The 16,960-nt window shown below is 40.6% G+C and overlaps 1 protein-coding gene across 3 annotated transcripts in view; it reads left to right on the top strand.

The window, feature by feature from the left end:
* Window positions 1-16,960, top strand: part of LOC124153635 (gamma-2-syntrophin) — a 479,721-nt gene that overhangs the window by 276,916 nt on the left and 185,845 nt on the right. Inside the window, exon 1 of one of the 3 annotated variants that reach the window (XM_046526931.1) lies at window positions 14,441-14,499. The exons of the other annotated variants lie outside the window; for them this stretch is intronic. Coding sequence (XP_046382887.1) covers window positions 14,485-14,499 — 15 coding nt within the window. The 5' untranslated portion in view covers window positions 14,441-14,484. Of the gene's footprint in view, window positions 1-14,440; window positions 14,500-16,960 lie in introns of those variants that run through there. 3 annotated transcript variants of the gene reach the window in all.

The following is a 16,960-nucleotide window of genomic DNA, read 5'->3' as shown; positions in this document are numbered from 1 at the left end:
AAGACTTGAAATTTTCAAATTTTAATCCTCTCATGTGTTCGTTTCGTCTTGATTTTATCCTTAATATTTGGTTGTTTATATTAAATGAGGTTGTTATTTACTTCCTCTCTAAAGATATTATATCTATCGGGTTAACAGAAAGACAATCAAAAGGTCAATATTTTGAGCTCCAAAAACGCGTATCGGGTCACCACTGAATGTAAACTGATTATATAGTTGGTGTTTCTATTAGCGGGATGGATTGTCAGAGCTGTAAAAACGTATACGTTTTTGCCTGGAGTAGTATCTCAGAGAGTGTAGAAGGAAGGGAAGAGGTTTGCAGTGGTTGATATCACCTTGAAGATGTCAAGGAGGAGGGAGATAGATCCGGAAGGAGTCAGATGTACCTCACTTTCTGCCAGAAAGAAATTGAATTGGGATGTGGGTAAAAGAAGTGGAGTCTTCAAAGAATGGATCGTCTTTTGATGTAGGATTGAGAAGGCAGATGATACATCTGAAAAAATTGGAGTTGGTCTATTCAGAAACATAGGGAGCCAGAGAATTGGCGTCTGGAATATATTTTTCTTCAATTTGTATTCATTGGGTTTCAAATATTTGTCATTCAATCAGCATCGATTTGTATGATATTCGTATATTCTTTATTGGATGGCTAATTTGAATACAAATGTCTTTATTCGATTTCTTACTATGTCTAAATCAGGGAATAGCTCTTTGAAAATTATGAGTGTCTTTGGTATTCTTTGAAAAAAAAATTGTTTTCATAGTTCAAGAGTCATTATTTTTCTATGAAAATCACTCCAACCCCACCCACACCATATTTTTTATATTTTCTGTATTTGATAATGGTGTAACTGCCGATACTGATCACATAATATAAATTTTTATAAATATTTTGTGGACGTTATAAAGTGTCTATTATTAATTATGCGGTTATTCTGTAATAATTTTTATGATCAGTGCAAGTCTTAATGCTCACCCTGTACCTTGACGCCGGAAAATCCTCAGATCACACTCACTTCATGGAAGCAATTATTTGATGATGAAACTACGCTAAAGACTTTGATAGACATTTTAAAGAAGTAGGAGATCTTTGAACTTTCGTCACTTAAAGACCCCATTAAGTCTTTGGAAGACCAGTGTGGAAGAATAGGGTCAAAGAGGCGTTCATTTCCCATTCATTCATTGCCTCCTCGCCCAAGATCACAAAACCCTTCTCCCTCATCTCCATCCCCCTTTCAAATCATTTCCTTTTTACCGCCCCTCATTGCCCGCTTCCTTTCCTCACCCTTAGGAGGAAATCGGTTGGCACCTCAAGCCCCAAAACCAGCCTTATTTTATTACGCGGAATAACCGACCAATTAATCAACCTCTTTAAGCGCCCTCCGCTTTCTTTTCATTTTGAAAAATTGTGAGAGCTTTGCCATATTCAAGCCTTGGCATTCCTCGCATTTTTAATGACCCAAATTTCGAGCCTTTTGATTCAAATGCCTATTTTTTACTTCTTTCCCATTAAAAATAATTTTTTAATCAATAAAAATGTATTATAAGCTGATCCAAAACGAGTTCACTCGGTTGCATTCCATAAGTAAGATAAGATATGAGAACACCAGGACTACACAGGTAAAAATTTATAGAAATAGCTAGGTAGAAAATACGTAAAACAATTACTGCATATGAAGACGCCCAGGTTAAGATTTATGGATTCCAATGAATGTGGGGCATTACTTAATCATAAAAGGATTACATTTATTTTCATTTAAAGGAAGCTTATGCCCAGTCTTGCAACAGTATTACGTGCAATACCTCTGATATGAATTATGGCCAGTTTAGGTAAATAAATAATCGAAATAATCATTTACGTTCTGTTTTCATGGCTATATCATTATGAAATAAGGATCATTAACCTGAGCTTCAAAGATAATTCTTCCGTTGCATGAAAAAACAGTAGATACCCATTATCATGCATGTTATATATTATCCTGAGGTTTTTCAAGCATAAAATATTATACGAACGTAACGTGTATCATATCATGTACCCCATTTTCACGTAAAAACACACCTGGAAGTGATTTCTAACTGTTAATTACATTATACTAGCTAAGATTAGGTTTAAATGAACCAATTCTAAAGTCTTACCGGCCTGATATATTCTGTTGGGTATTATGGCGTCAGCATGAGTTTGTTAGCATGGGTGGGTTACCTCCCCTTTCCTCTCCAGGAATTACCAACCCCAGCTCGAAACCAACTGCATTCCATAAACAAACAGTATATATAAATATTTTCCCACCATATTTTTCATATTTTCTGTATTTGATAATGGTGTAACAGCCGAAACCGATCATTAAATAGACATTTTATAAATATTTTTTGGAAGTAACAAAGTGTCTGTTATTGATAATACTCCTGATAATTAATAATATTGATCCTTACTCCACGTATAAGCTTCAAATTTCGATTTAACAGAATAACCGTTTCACATAGTAATTTAAATTTTATGTTGTTACAAAGGTGATTGCTACTATTTATTTTTAAGACCACTTACGTATATAAACTCTAACGGGTGCTCCCTTGGTCGCTCGAAGAATGTCAAAGCGGTATTCTAGCTCCCGCCAGGTGCTTCGTAACATGTGTTCTGTCACAGTACCCACAGCAGATTGTATACTAGCCTTCAGTTCGTCGACGTCAGCAACTGGTGTGTTGAAGACTCTGTCCTTAATATAGCCATATAAATTTAAATTACTATGTCAAACGGTTATTTTTTATCATTTATTTTATTTTATATTATAAAATTTTTATTACTTATCAGAGAAAGACTAAATGCTCAGCCTGTATTTCTGGGGCCTTCCACTAGTTGAGTGAATCGTTTTCTTTTCATTTTGGATTATTGCTCGTAAAGTGATCGTTTTGCTCACTAATTTTCATCATTCAGAATTTCTTTGAGCAGATTGAGGGGTAAGTATTAAAAAATTCGAAAGATATGGAGTCTCTCACTCGGTGGAACACCTGAGATATATTCACTCTATATCTTCCATACGGGTTTGGTTAATTTACGAATGTGCGATTATGGAACTAATTAATCGGTGGACCATCGACATTCAAAAGAGAAACACCTGTACAGTAGGGCGGATCGGAAAAATCGTTTTCTTTCAAATCCATCTGGCCCATTGAAAAAAAGTTGTGGGACCGATCAAAAATAAGGCCTGAAAAATTTGACACCTCTAGGTGAACCCCTGACCCTCGCTCAAATGAGATTTAGGGGGGGAGGGTCCAATTTCGAAAAATATAATATTTTATGGTCATTCCCTATAGATTTTGCCGAGTTATTGTCCTTTTAGAGAAGTGATGAAATATTTATACATGCCTCAGCCCAAATGCACCAAAATTCACACCCAGTGCGTCTTTCATCGTAAGTCTAACTAATATTTGATGTTTCAGCATCGTCTGTGGAGGAACAATCACGAAAGAATTACTCAATTATCTGCTTTCCAGTCTGTATTTCTTATGTCAGTGTCATTCCTCATCTTTCGCTGCTGTCATCAAAGTTTTGGTGAATTCCTTTACGAATCTCTCGTCCGGATGTATAATAAAAGAAATATTCAACTTCAAATTTGAACGTTCACCAATAGATTTTTGAATTTCCACAGCGCTAAGGTCTGATATAACCGGATGTCTCTCTCCAATACATAATCAGCGCGTAGTCCTTTACGTTGATATTCAAAGCCAGCATTTAAAATAATCTCAGATTGCTCGCCAAAGGCATCCTTCCAACAACGCAAATTGGGTCCCTATATTGCCCTCCCAATGTTTATGTCGAAAATTCTTAGTCGAAAAAAGCCAACTTAGTGCAAATAGCAAATAGACCACTGCAAAGATGAAATATGATTTTATGCTTTCCCGGCGAATGATGTGGATAAACTCCTCTCGGGATTCAAAAAAATTTATCCCCGATGATGAGCACCGAGCTCGAAACTTTGCCCTTTGTGGAAAAATTAACACGGTGGGAATCCCGAGAAGAGTTTACCCACAATTCAAGGGATGTTGGAAAAATGCTTGTAGCAGGGGGATAATACCTCCTTTTTGGGCGGTATTCCCTTAGTACCATCGCATTCAAATCCTTTTTAATTTTTTGTATCTATTTTTCACTCAGAAAGGAATCGAAAAATCGCAGATTTTATAACTATTGCTAATACTCCGACGGGGGAGGCAAACCCCCAAAGGTAGGACCCTGTTTCTTCAACTAACACCACACATACCCCTTTAAACTTGGATTGATAAGTCCTCTTACCTTTTTTCATCAGATAAACGTATTTGTCAAAATTACGCATTTATTTCATCAAAATGGAGCCCTTTGATACCTCTCTTTTCGTATTCACAGTAATTAGCATCTTTTTCTATCTACGTAAGTAATTCTGGTGCACTGGCTTTGATGTATCTTACAAAGTTATGACTTTTGCGTCAGCTAAAGTTGCGGGAATGATCATTGCTGTTGCTTGGTTGTTGCATATAACTCTATCACAGTTCGCAGACGCATTTTCCCCGAAAAAGTTCCAATGTAAGTTTATAGCCCTTGATATTTATTTTATGATGAAAGCAGAGATACAAATAGGCTGATTTCTCGTCAGTTTAATTTTATTTGGATGAATTGATGAAGAAAATTTTTGATACTATATTTCCATACAAGAATTGACGATGTTGACTTAGTACTCTCCTATGATTCCCTTTTTTCCTCAGTTGTCGAGTTTCTTTAGAATTCAATCCAGCAGCCATCATCTTTCGTTTCGTCCGCTTGTCTCTCAAAATGCTTCTTCATTGGGGGGAACCTTATGCTCCTTCTTTCATACACACACAAAAATATCACATAATTTCAAATGTTCCTTTAAAAGTGTTTGAGTTTTGTACTTCAATAAAACCCTACTTTTGGCATATTCCCATTTCCCGTAAGTTTTAGTGCTTCCTGTGGTACCGCTAAATCCATTTAGTCACACATTATGGATGAGAAGCGCGTCACTATAGGTCACACGCCTTTATAGCCACACAAGAGGCCTTTTTATAGACCGTAGGCTCCTTTCCTGCGTTCTGGGATCTATAAATATTTCGTCACTTCTCTAAAAGTTTGTAACATCGATTTGTTCAACGCCGACGAGGCGCCAAATAAGAAATAAGTCGTCTCACTACTCATCATATTTTACCTTTCACCATCTTCCAATTTATATTATCAAGGATGAACTCCCTCCTAGCAGCACACGCAGGATGAATTTTGCTTTACTCGAGGCGTGGGAGGGGGAGAAGCGAGCGGGGAGGGGACGGGGTTGGCCTGCCGCTCTTGTATCCGCGACGCTGCATGGGCGTTGGAATATTTTCTTCGCGGACGCGGACTCAAATAAGGCATTTTGTGGCTAAACGGTGGCAGATACTTCAAAATGCACGAAATTTTCGTCCTGAAGGTCAATAACTCGGCAAAATCTATAGGGAATGACCATAAAATATTATATTTTTCGAAATTGGACCCTCCCCCCCTAAATCTCATTTGAGCGAGGGTCAGGGGTTCACGTAGAGGTCTCAAATTTTTCAGGCCTTATTTTTGATCGATCCCACAACTTTTTTTCAATGGGCCAGATGGATTTGAAAAAAATCGATTTTTCCGATCCGCCCTACGTGTACAGTCCTATGGTATTTTTCAATATTTTTCTCACTGATCAATGTTTCAGCACACCTATTTTTCATTCCGAATGTTGCCATTGAGTGCAATATTACGTCAGGAGCGAATGGAGACCTGTGTATTGCCGGAATTTTTATAAACCCTAGTATTGCTTGTTTTTCATCCATTATGAGTTTGAATATTTCGTAATATATCGATTTTATTCTGCTATAAATAAACTGGAATCTTTCGTAGTCATTAATTCAATTTTCACATAAGGCATCCACACATATTCATATATATTTTGCAAGAAACACTGGCTGTAGTCGTGTCGCACGTTAACCTACTTTTAGTAATGAAGTTGATTCTCATCTGCTCAAAGTTAAATTGCTTAAGAATCAACTATATGCATACTCCCTGCGAGTTATCTTATGAACGTTAAGTTGGAAGTGTTACAAAACCAGCTGTAGAATCTTAAAGAAGGTTAAAACATCAAGAGGTTTTGGAAAGCGTTTGGGTATCCATTGTTCGACTTTAATTTGATCGTTTTTGGCTAAAACAAAAATATATTCCTTATCAACAGTCAGAAAATCGTGAAGTGAGTCGCGTTATCATAGGATGCATTCATAAATAGGATAAAAAGGTCTCTCTCTTAAGATGGCCGCCGGTATCCACCCACGCACTCCTAGGTCTAGTATAATAGTGGTGTTTTCAGTGGTAATTCTCTCTTTTGTGGTGCTCTCAGTGTGTGTATCGTCTTGTGTACCCAGCCCATTCCCGTATATTTCCGAAACGATTGGTTTTTCCAACAACTGTGTCAGATATGGTGATTTTCATTTCAACGCTTTCTACGCATGTGGCTTCAACGTCCGCCATCTCCAACTACGCCGGCAGCCGCTGGGCCGCCCGCCGAGACGACGCTCCCGTCGGGCTGCCTTGAGTAAGTCATTCTCTGTGTGGAACTTACTCGCCCTGCTTGTTCTCTTAGCCGGGGACGTCAGCCTCAACCCTGGCCCTGATATTCAATTATATTACCAGAACGTTCGGAGTCTTCAGAACAAACTCTCCATACTTTCCTCCCACTATTCCGACCTCTGCTTTTTTGACGTGATAGCCCTGTGTGAAACCTGGCTCAGCGATAGAGTGGGCGATAGTGAATTGGAATTAGCACACAGTCACCAGTTATTTCGACGTGATCGGTGCTCTCGTGGTGGGGGTGTACTTTTGGCGATTAACTCCACCATTCCGGCCACTCGACGTTTCGATCTCGAAACTGAGTGCGAAATAGTGTGGGTAGAAATTCGGCTTGAGGATGGTTGTGGAATCCGGAAGAAAAAACTCTTCATTGGCTGCTTCTATCGTCCCCCTTCAAGTGATGTATCAGTGTTAGAGGCATGCCTCGAGTCGGTCCTCCGCGTTCACACCCATGGTGACCTAATCCTACTTGGGGATTTCAACCTCCCGATCACATGGAGTTCCCAGACTAGTGGCATCAGTGCCGACAACAATGGCACGTTTCTTATAGATCATTTTATAGACGGCATGGGCCTTTTCCAGTGCAACCCTTTCCCCACCAGAAATTTGGCAACCTTGGATCTCATCCTTTCCTCATTCAGTGTAAACTCTCCCACCACATGCAGGAATATTTTCAACTCCGACCACTCCTCGCTCGAGTTCTCATTGCCCATGTCCCTCCCCCACCGCAATTCTGCCCAAACTTCGCCACCAGCGCGGTCAGTGAAATCTTGGAAGAAGGCCGACTGGGAAGCCATCAACTACACCCTCTCCCTCCTGCCCTGGGGTCTCCTGGAGAGCGGGTCCCCGGAGGACGCTATGGAAGTATTTTATGACTTTGTGCACGGTGTCACCAATGACTTCGTTCCCTCCCGAAGAATATCGAAGAAAAAACCCATGTGGCTCACAGCTGAAACCTCCCGAGTTCTTCAAAACAAAAGAGCTGCTTGGAAGCTTTGGAAGTCTTTTCCCAATCCCCACACATATGCCTCATTTTCTTCCCTTCGTAGAGTGTCGCGGAACCTCTTACGCCGCGATTATAGTAATAGCATCAAATCAATTACAGATGACATGGCTTCTAACCCTAAACGCTTCTGGTCATTATTTAACTCGAAACGGAAATCAGCCCGAATACCATCCATCGTTAAATCAGACCAAGAGTCTTTCTCGGGGGTTGAGCGACCTTCGGCTTTTAACGAATACTTTTCCTCAAACTTCACCCCTCCCACTCCACAGTTCGAACTTCCAACACTTAATCCGGTTTGCTCTCACTCACTTACCGTGGTCTCTGTTACGCCTGAGGAGACTCTACGCCTCCTTAAATCTTTGCCTTCCAACAAAGCCACTGGAGCCGACGGCCTCGGATCACTCTTTCTGCACCGAACAGCTGATACTCTCCACATCCCCCTCTGTAAATTGTTCAATCGATTCTTTTCAGCGGGATCATTTCCTTCAACTTGGAAAACAGCACTTGTAACTCCCATTTTAAAATCCGGCAAAAAAGATGATGTAAGTAACTATCGTCCTGTGTCTATCCTCCCTATTCTTTCTATTTTATTCGAACGTGTTATTCATGACCGACTTCTATCATTTACTATCGCTTACATCTCACCCCAGCAGCATGGCTTCCTTCCTGCTAGCTCCACTGTTACGAACCTATCTATCCTACATCAGCATATCACCGCTGCTTTCGAAGCCTCTTCTCAACTAGACGTTTGCTACATTGACTTTGCTAAAGCGTTCGACTCCGTCAACCACACCCTTCTTATCCACAAACTGTCTCATCGCTACAATATCCACGGCTCTTTCCTATCTATACTATCGAATTTCCTAACCGACCGCACTCAGCGAGTTGTTCTTGACGGAGCGTCTTCTCCGAGCATCCCCATCCTTTCAGGTGTCCCCCAAGGCAGCGTTCTCGGACCTCTTCTCTTTTCCCTTTTCGTTGACGATATTACGAGCTGTGCACTTACTAACGCATGCGGAATTCTCCTCTTTGCAGACGACTGCAAAATATTCAAAAGAGTTGAGAATACTTCTGACTCTCAGTCTTTGCAGTCTTCCCTTCATTCCCTCGAGGCTTGGTGCCTTCAGTGGCAACTCAAAATTAATACAAGCAAATCAAAATACATACCTTTTTCTTTAAAACGCACCCCCACTCCTCATAAATATACTATTTTTAATGAAATTGTTCCGATTGCTTCCTCCATCAATGACCTGGGTGTTACTTTCGACCCCAAACTAACTTTTCTTCCGCACCTTAACAAAATGAAATCCAAGGCCATGTCAGTTGTAGGAGTTCTTTATCGACTCACTTCTGTTACCGATCCAATCGCCATGAGAGCTATTTTCACCGGTTGCGTTCTCCCAATCCTCGAGTACTGCTCCGTCATTTACTCCACTGCCAGCCCCTCCAACCTTAAAATTCTTGAACGCCCAGTTAATTTCTTTATTTCAGTAGTCCGACACCGTGTTCCTCACCTCCGTAATTCTTCTCGCTCTGAAGTAATGTCTGCCCTATCATTGGTCCCACTATCCTCCCGTAGGAATTTCCATGATATTTCCTTCATTTACAATGCCTTAAATGGCAAGTTCCGATCCTCAGATATGATGCCTTTCTTTTCACTCCACATTCCCTCTCGCTCCTTCCGTAATAACCACCTACTACACCAACCTAAATTCCGTCTTTCTCTCTCTCAGAGATCACTTTTTTACAGACTCCCTACCTCTTTCAATGCCATTTCGAGTACTCACCCTTCCCTGGATCTTTCAATGCCCATCAGGTCATTCAAGAGGCAGCTTCGAAAAGCCATCTACTGAATCCATTTTTTTTCTTTTTTATATCCTTTGTATATTTTTTTTTTTTAATAGTTTACATTTGTTAAAGCTGCAGATTTTATGTTTTGTATTCAATGTAAAGGCCATTTTGGCTGTGTTTGAATAATTTAATAAATAAATAAATAAAAAAAGTGGTAGAGGATCGTCATGTTATAGCAAATAGAAAAGGCTATTCTGGAGTCTCATCTGGATTGTAGCGATTTATCCTGCACGAAAGGGAGTAAACCTCACTGGGAGCTTAAGTGGAATGTCCATTTTAGGATAAGAGAGGCCGCAATAATTTGAAACATGCTCTTTATAATCCTTCCGTAACCGATAATTCATTTAATTAATTTGTCCTTTCGATGTATTAACTCCCTTATATCACGGGTCACTATTTCTGGGTAATGTATTGCCTTTTCAAATTATATTCCCATAATTACGATGGAAGGCGTCTTTATATATAATGGAAGACGTCTTTATATATAGGTCTATGTATTCTGAAAAAATAGCGTGTATAAATTCATTGGGGAAGGATACCAGATCAATTGAATTTTAGGTTAAGTAATTTCCAATTACGATACCCCATTTTATATTTTATTTAAATAATGGGGAAGCCAAGCCAATTAAAAGAGTAGTATAGTTTTAGTAATTTGGGATCAAGCACGAGTATAGCTCTATAGAGGTGCGCTAGACGGTTTAATCGCTGAAGTTTTTCTCATTCCGGGGGAAGCTCAGCCTCCATGGCCCTCCGCCTTATGTCTTCGTTCCTGATTCTAATGGCTTAAGGCGTGATGCCTTAAGTCCCTTACGGCTCGTTTCTGAATAACTCAGTTAAAGTGATATAACTCGATAATTTAGTATGAACTATTTCCTGAAAAAAAAGTTTCTGAATTCCTTTAGATATATTTTTTTAAAGAAATGCGCCGATTCCTTTTTTACAATTTTAATCAGCCTTATCATGTACGTTTTCAGTTCATGCGGGAAAGGTAAAAAAAAACTCTCTGCTGTAGACCGTACCAATTCCCTTTCCCCCTGTGCAGGAAAAAATATTTTCCTGTGTTTGCCTGCTGTTTCGGAGGGTCTATTTAATTGAAATCATGTTTCCTTGCTAAAAATGCTTATTTTTTTAATATTAGTCGTATCTCTCCTCGCAGGACTAGTAAAACAGGCTATTGTTGAAAATTTTACTACCTGTCGACCATATGGTTGGGTCGTAATATCAATCGAAAGTAAACGAAAATAACCTCAACAGAAAAGTACATATTTATAGAAATGACATTTAAGTTTTCCTAAAAAAAAGTAGGCATAGAAGAAAGAAAACGAATCTTTAAAAAATTCCCTTTCATCGAATCGAACCAGAGATCTCCGACCAGCATTATCATTACGCCTGAGCCTATCACCAACAATAATCTTACAACTCCTTTTTACGTCCGTGCCATTGTAAGCATTGATTAACATCAGTTGATAGCAATCGGTATTCGCGTTCATAATGATCGCGGCTCAAAAACTTCATGCCCCAATGCCTACGGGAATGGTTTCTCTTGCGAACAGGTCGATTCGCATCCACGATTCCCATTCATGGTATTCAGGTAATGAGAAGGCACAGTCGGAGCAGAATGAGGGAACCAAGGAAACGAAGTTGTCGAGCGCCGGAGTTGACGGACGTTGAGTGTGTTTGCCGGGTTGCCTATCTCGTGGAGAGAGAGTCTTTTTGACCGCTTTGTGCTGCTGCGAGCGAGGCGTTTGTGTTATTTGTGCGCCTCTCTCCCCCCTTCCATTCAGCGTGCGTCGTTGGTACTACTCCTCCATTTGCTTGGGGTTTCGAGTCGGAGTTCGTCGGCCGTGGGAGTTCTCTCCCGTTTGAGTCCTCGTGAAACGGGCCCCAGAAATTGGGGCGATTTTCCCGTGCAAACACGGTCTGGAGGTTCGGAGGGGGGAAAAGGGGAGGTCGTTCCGTGACCTTAATCATTTTATTTCCTTCTCCTGCGTTCTTAGGAACGAAATGAGAAGGAATGGGGAGTGAGAGAAAGACGGGGTAGAGGGGTAAAGGAAGGGGAAAGGTATGATAAAATAAACTTTTTCGGGTCTTACCGCGTTGTACAGGTTATCTCCCGACGTTTCGCGACCCCTGCTGGTAGCTTTATGGAAGGTTATTGGGCTGCTTCCGCTGTGGGTTGAAATAAATTTCTAGATAATGTATTTTTGGAGATGACCTGTACTATGCGGTAAGACCCAAAAAAATATTTTATCTACCATGAACCGCGGAAGCCTCACTGAAGGGATAGGCATGGTTTGTGGGTGAGAAAAAATGCCGGTATTCGGTAGTGGCGACTTCTATATCCATATATGTGATACAGTCGCGTATCCAGGATAGGGACTAAGTGGCAAGTGGGCTCTCCTCTACTGTATACATTTAAAAAGTGAACAAATTTACGATTTTTATCTAGTGTAAATTGGATACCTTACGGGGGAATGGTTGGAAGTTACAGCTAGGAAATTACTGGAAGCCCCCCCCCCCGGCTCCTCTCTGAAACCGCCACTGATATGATGTAATTCTTTCCCAGCGAATTATATTTCTGAAGTCTTCTCGGAATATCTACCGTTTTTAATCAAGTATATCATCAACGCTTTTTCATAAGGCTATTTCATTGTCATCGGGGTGAGTGTATTAGTTTGAGTTAGCTGGTTGATTGGTGTGCTGAAATAAATATATAATAATATAATTTTTACTTTTATTGGTCCTTTAGCATTTTAAAGTATCTTTGATACAAAACCAGGTTGGAGCTTTAGGGTACCCCAGCGCATTTGCCTGTTGGTGGGATCACCTTCAGAAAACAATCGTAATATTTTGTATATTCAAATGTAAAAAAGTCTTATAGATATATACATAGAACTTTTGAAGCGTTAATAATAAAAAATAATGTTGTATAAGTAAAGAAAAAGGAGACAAAAACAATGGAATTGAAATTAAATTAAACAAATTGAAAAAAGGAGCATGATTTCTAAATACTTCTATTTGATATCCCTCGTAATCTATCTGTAATTAACCAAAGTTTCACATGCTATTGGAACATATATATGCTGCTACTGTCTTTCATTATATCTGGCAAAGAGTGTTCAATTTTTGGCCGAAAAATGAGAAAGCATGATTCACTGGCTGAAAATGATTGGATGGGGAGCTGTGAAAGGATAGGGAAGGAGGGAGATTGGGAATCAGAAGGCGTAGAATGCCAAAAAGAGATATTAATGTATATAATCGTTTCTGGATTGATTTGGTGGAAGCAAATGAATGTTGTGTCCCAACCTGTTTCCCCTCCCCAAGCCCCTAACACCAATGCCATATGACCTTACCTCCTACCTTGGCCTGAGTAGAAATACTGAGAGAGTGCTGGTTGTGTCACCTTGAAAATAACACAATGTGTTGAAACCATGATCGGTTGTTGAGTTTTGAATTAAAAAGTGTGGGAATTACCGTTTGTGTTCTTTCATCGGCGATATTAGTGGATTAATTTATGACATTCATGTGATGAGCTGATGGGAGTGTTGAGTGGAGAGCTTCGTCAAACCAATCTTACGATTGTTGACCGGTGATAGGTGCAGAGAGGGCAGAGGCGTGCTTTTTTCGGAGGCCGCCGCAGCCGCGGAGGTGGGTGGCGAAGTGAGTGGGTGGGTGTTTAGGGTGGCGAAGACGGGAGAGAGGGGTGGCAACTCTCCCTCCCCCTCTCATCCCTCCCACCCAACCTCCCCCACCCCCAAATGGGGCACCTTGGGAGCGAACCCTTTTTCGCCGTGACCCGACGGCGGCAGTGGGGCGACCTCTGCTTTCAGAGGCGGGTCTCTTCTCCTACTGTGTCTCCTCTGCACCGCACCTCCCATCCATTTCGTCCCTATCTCTTCTCCTTTGCCACCAATCCTTTGGGGATTGCTGCTTAAAAGGAGGGCGGAAGGATTTACTTGCTTCCCCTCTTCTAACCTCTGAAAGCTCCTTCCGGGAAAAAAACCTTGGGAGACAAGCCCGAACCTTCCCTATCCGAAGAAGTCCGCTGCATCCTTCCTCGAAGAAGCTACACTTTCACTCACACTACGTTTCCTTCTTTCTGCAATCCCTCGCGAAGGACGGGAAGAGACCTTAAAACTTCCTACAACCGCCATTTCTCTTTCTTTCTTTCTTCGTCCGTGTCATCTCTCCTTTTGAAGTGTCCCATAAGATATTGCCCGCTCCTTTTCTCGGGTCGTTTTCCTCAAGGCATCCGTGTTTTACGTCCTTCATTCCCTCCCTCTGTATTTTTTCCCTTTTCCCACGCCTTTTTTTGGACCGCGAGCTTTTCCGTTCCTCTCCCTCCCTTGCGAGGCACACTTCTCCCTATTTCTTTCTCGCTCTCAGCCCACGCTTTTTAAACCACTGCCTTTACCCATTCTTCCTTCTTGCTCTGCCTTCTTCTTTGAGTAACACAGTTCTTTTTTCTTGAAGATCCATCCGAAGTCTTTTTTGGGGAACTGCGGAAAAATTCTCCTTGTGTCCTACTCTCGTAACCCCTTCCAAAAGTCCTCCACCGCACGCTTTGCACCTTTTAAAATCTTATTTTCTATTTTTTTTGAAAGAAAAATATCGTGTGCCCTGAAAAAAATCTGTGCACCCTTTGTCCTTCCTTTCCCTTTACCCCCCCAAAGGAACCCTTCCTCAAGTGAGAAAGGCGGTTCTTCACTACCCATTCTTTCGAAGGGCGACGCGAGAGATGGGAGTGAGGGAGAGAGAAGACAGTGTTAGAAGATGGAAGTGAGGTAGGGGATTCCCCTCGACGCCAGAAAGGGGGGCGGTGCCCCTTTGCCCCCCCCCTCCTTATCCCCCCCGATATCCTTGGGGTCTCCCCCCAACGCCGGAGTGCGCGATCCTATCTCGGCCTCATCGGGGCCTATTCGTCCCGGGACGAGGATTCATTCCTCGGGGGAAAGAAGCGGGCCGGTCGGCCGACACCTGGATTCTCCAACAAATCCACTTTAACGGCGCCGCCATGGTCCACTACATGGTGAGTGAGACGCAGTTTACCGCCGATTGGTGTGATTCGTCCCTGCAGCCCCCTTTTACAATCTCTTGCTTACGTTTAGGTGCATAGCAGTGCTTAATTTCGGCCGACACCTCTAAGGGAAAATAGGGACGTGTCAAAACATTTCATCGTTTTTTTTATATTTGGCAAAACGTGCTTCCTCATTATGTTAAAAAGATTCGGAAGTTTTAGGGGGGCTGGTTTGAAAATCGTGTGGATTAAAGGGGTTCGTATGCGCTCCGGTACCAAAAATTTTATAACTATAATACTGGTGCACAGGCAGACTTGTTCGCTCAGGTTGTAAGGTAGGGATTTTGGCCATCATAATTTGGGGTGAATGTCTGTGAATTGGGAAACGTTTTGTGATTCACTCATTTCATGATTAAGCGATTTCCTCTTATTACATCTCTTTCATCTAACTGCTAGCCTTATTTCGTGGTTGAATTCATCATCATGTTCACCCCAATATATACTTTCACTTGGTTGAAGTAAACAGAGCAAAGTGCGGCTCCACAAAATATTTTTTGCTGTCGAACAATTTCCGATTGTCACAAGCTTTAAATACATTCATCGCGTTTGTCTTGAAAGTGACGAAATAATCGTCGAAACTTTTCGACAACCAACGACAGCAACGAGGTTTGTGGAGCGTTGTTTGTTGCGTTTACTATGAGTATTCTTCTGTTTCTCCAAGATACGCTGAAGTAAGTTGAATTGATTACTTTTATTGTGTCAATATAGGGGCTGCAGAGTAAGCAAGGTACAGTTATAAAGAGAGCGATAGTCATGGCCTCTCTAGTTTCTACTTATTAGCCTTTATTTTTATTGCCTTGATGAGATATGAGTATTTGTTTGTTTGTTGCGACAATGTTATAATTTCCGTCAAAAGAATTGATTCTCTGAAGCATTACTCAGTGTGGTTCCTTCTCTGGTGGCCAAAGGGGTATTTTTGTTCTAAATTCATTGTTTATCGTAATAGTCAAGATTTCGTAGATACTGTTATCATAAGGTTTTCAGGAAATTCCTTTTTCTGCTACACAGCTATCCTCTACGGTGTGAGTGAGACACAATTAATGCTGTCGTTATTCATTCCTGTGATCATATGTCACCTCTTACTCCATCGTTTGGATGCTAAAGTAGATGCATAGTTTAGATCTGCTGAAATGATTTTTCCCGTATTAAATTATCTGAAACGTTAATTGTAAGATGAGAGGAAGATTTTAAATTTCCGCCGAATTTAATTTGTTTAAAACTGGGCTGTCAATTCATCGCTTTTTTCATTAGACCTACATCTATATTTCACTGTCACGATGCTATCATTGCTCGCTAGAATGTGAGTGAAGCATAGGTACAGTGCTATTTTTTCCAGCTGTAAGTCTTTTCGTGGCTTTCATAGCGTGGCTTAGGTATTAATAGTACTTTTTTGTGTTATTGAATTAGTATTATGTGTATTATTCTCAAAATGTTTCTATTCTCTGAGGTGTTTTATGTTTGTGCTTCTTATTGTTTAGATGGAGAATAAGATTTTGGGACTGGGACTAGGATTTAGTAGTATGGGGTAGTATTCTGTGGTTGGTGTCATTTTTTTTCCACTTAAATTACATTATTTTGGCCGTTCATCGAGCTTCATTATGCTGAGTGCAACTCAGTGTTTTGGCCATTAACGAATCGTCTCTTAAGGACCCTTTGAACTTGCTGAGATTAGATAAATGAGGTTGTATTGTGTTAAGCTCCTATTGTGGTTTACTTCTGAGTCCTAATTTTAGACTATTCTTGGAGGAGCTAGTTGGAGGTACAGCTATGTTAAGGTGTTAAAGAACTCTAACATTCCACTGAGAAGTTTTAAATTTTTATTCATATTTATGCTGTGAAAGAATTTCACGTTATTAAGCTTCGCATCTAGTGTGCAGAAAACAACTCTCATTGTTTGTTTGGGCACAAATTCACTATTAATAGTATTCCATTCACGATTTACGCATTTTTTCACCACTAATTTTACAGTACAGTTAGGTAAATCTTACGAATCGAGTAATTAGTATTCTATCAATCCTTTTTTGCCATCTAAGATTCTTTCGGCAACCACTTAAAAATTTGGCAATTTTCTTGATATTAAATTTCAAATAGAATGTGTGTTCCACGCAATATATTTATTAAAGATAAATAATTCTGGTTTAGATACTTCCAAGTCATTCTCTAGGGATTGTTACAAAGTGAAAACAATTTTAGAAACCGGGAGGGTTGATTTTTGGTGAGTTGGTTGATGAACTCATCGTTTTTTCTATAAACGCGTAAATTCACTCTCCGAGGAGCTCTTGTTTCCACTTTTTAAGCAGAATGGTTACTTCGGTATGATCAGCTGTTTACGACACATACTTCTCTCGTCGTGTTCAGACTACCACCATGGAGGGGAATATCCCAAGGAATGAGATAAATGGGACTGAATGTA

The sequence above is a fragment of the Ischnura elegans genome, chromosome 2 (assembly GCF_921293095.1).
Source record: "Ischnura elegans chromosome 2, ioIscEleg1.1, whole genome shotgun sequence".
Classification (NCBI taxonomy): Eukaryota; Metazoa; Arthropoda; class Insecta; order Odonata; family Coenagrionidae; genus Ischnura; species Ischnura elegans.
Note: the sequence above shows the minus strand (reverse complement) of the source record. Positions and strands in the feature narration are given on the sequence as shown.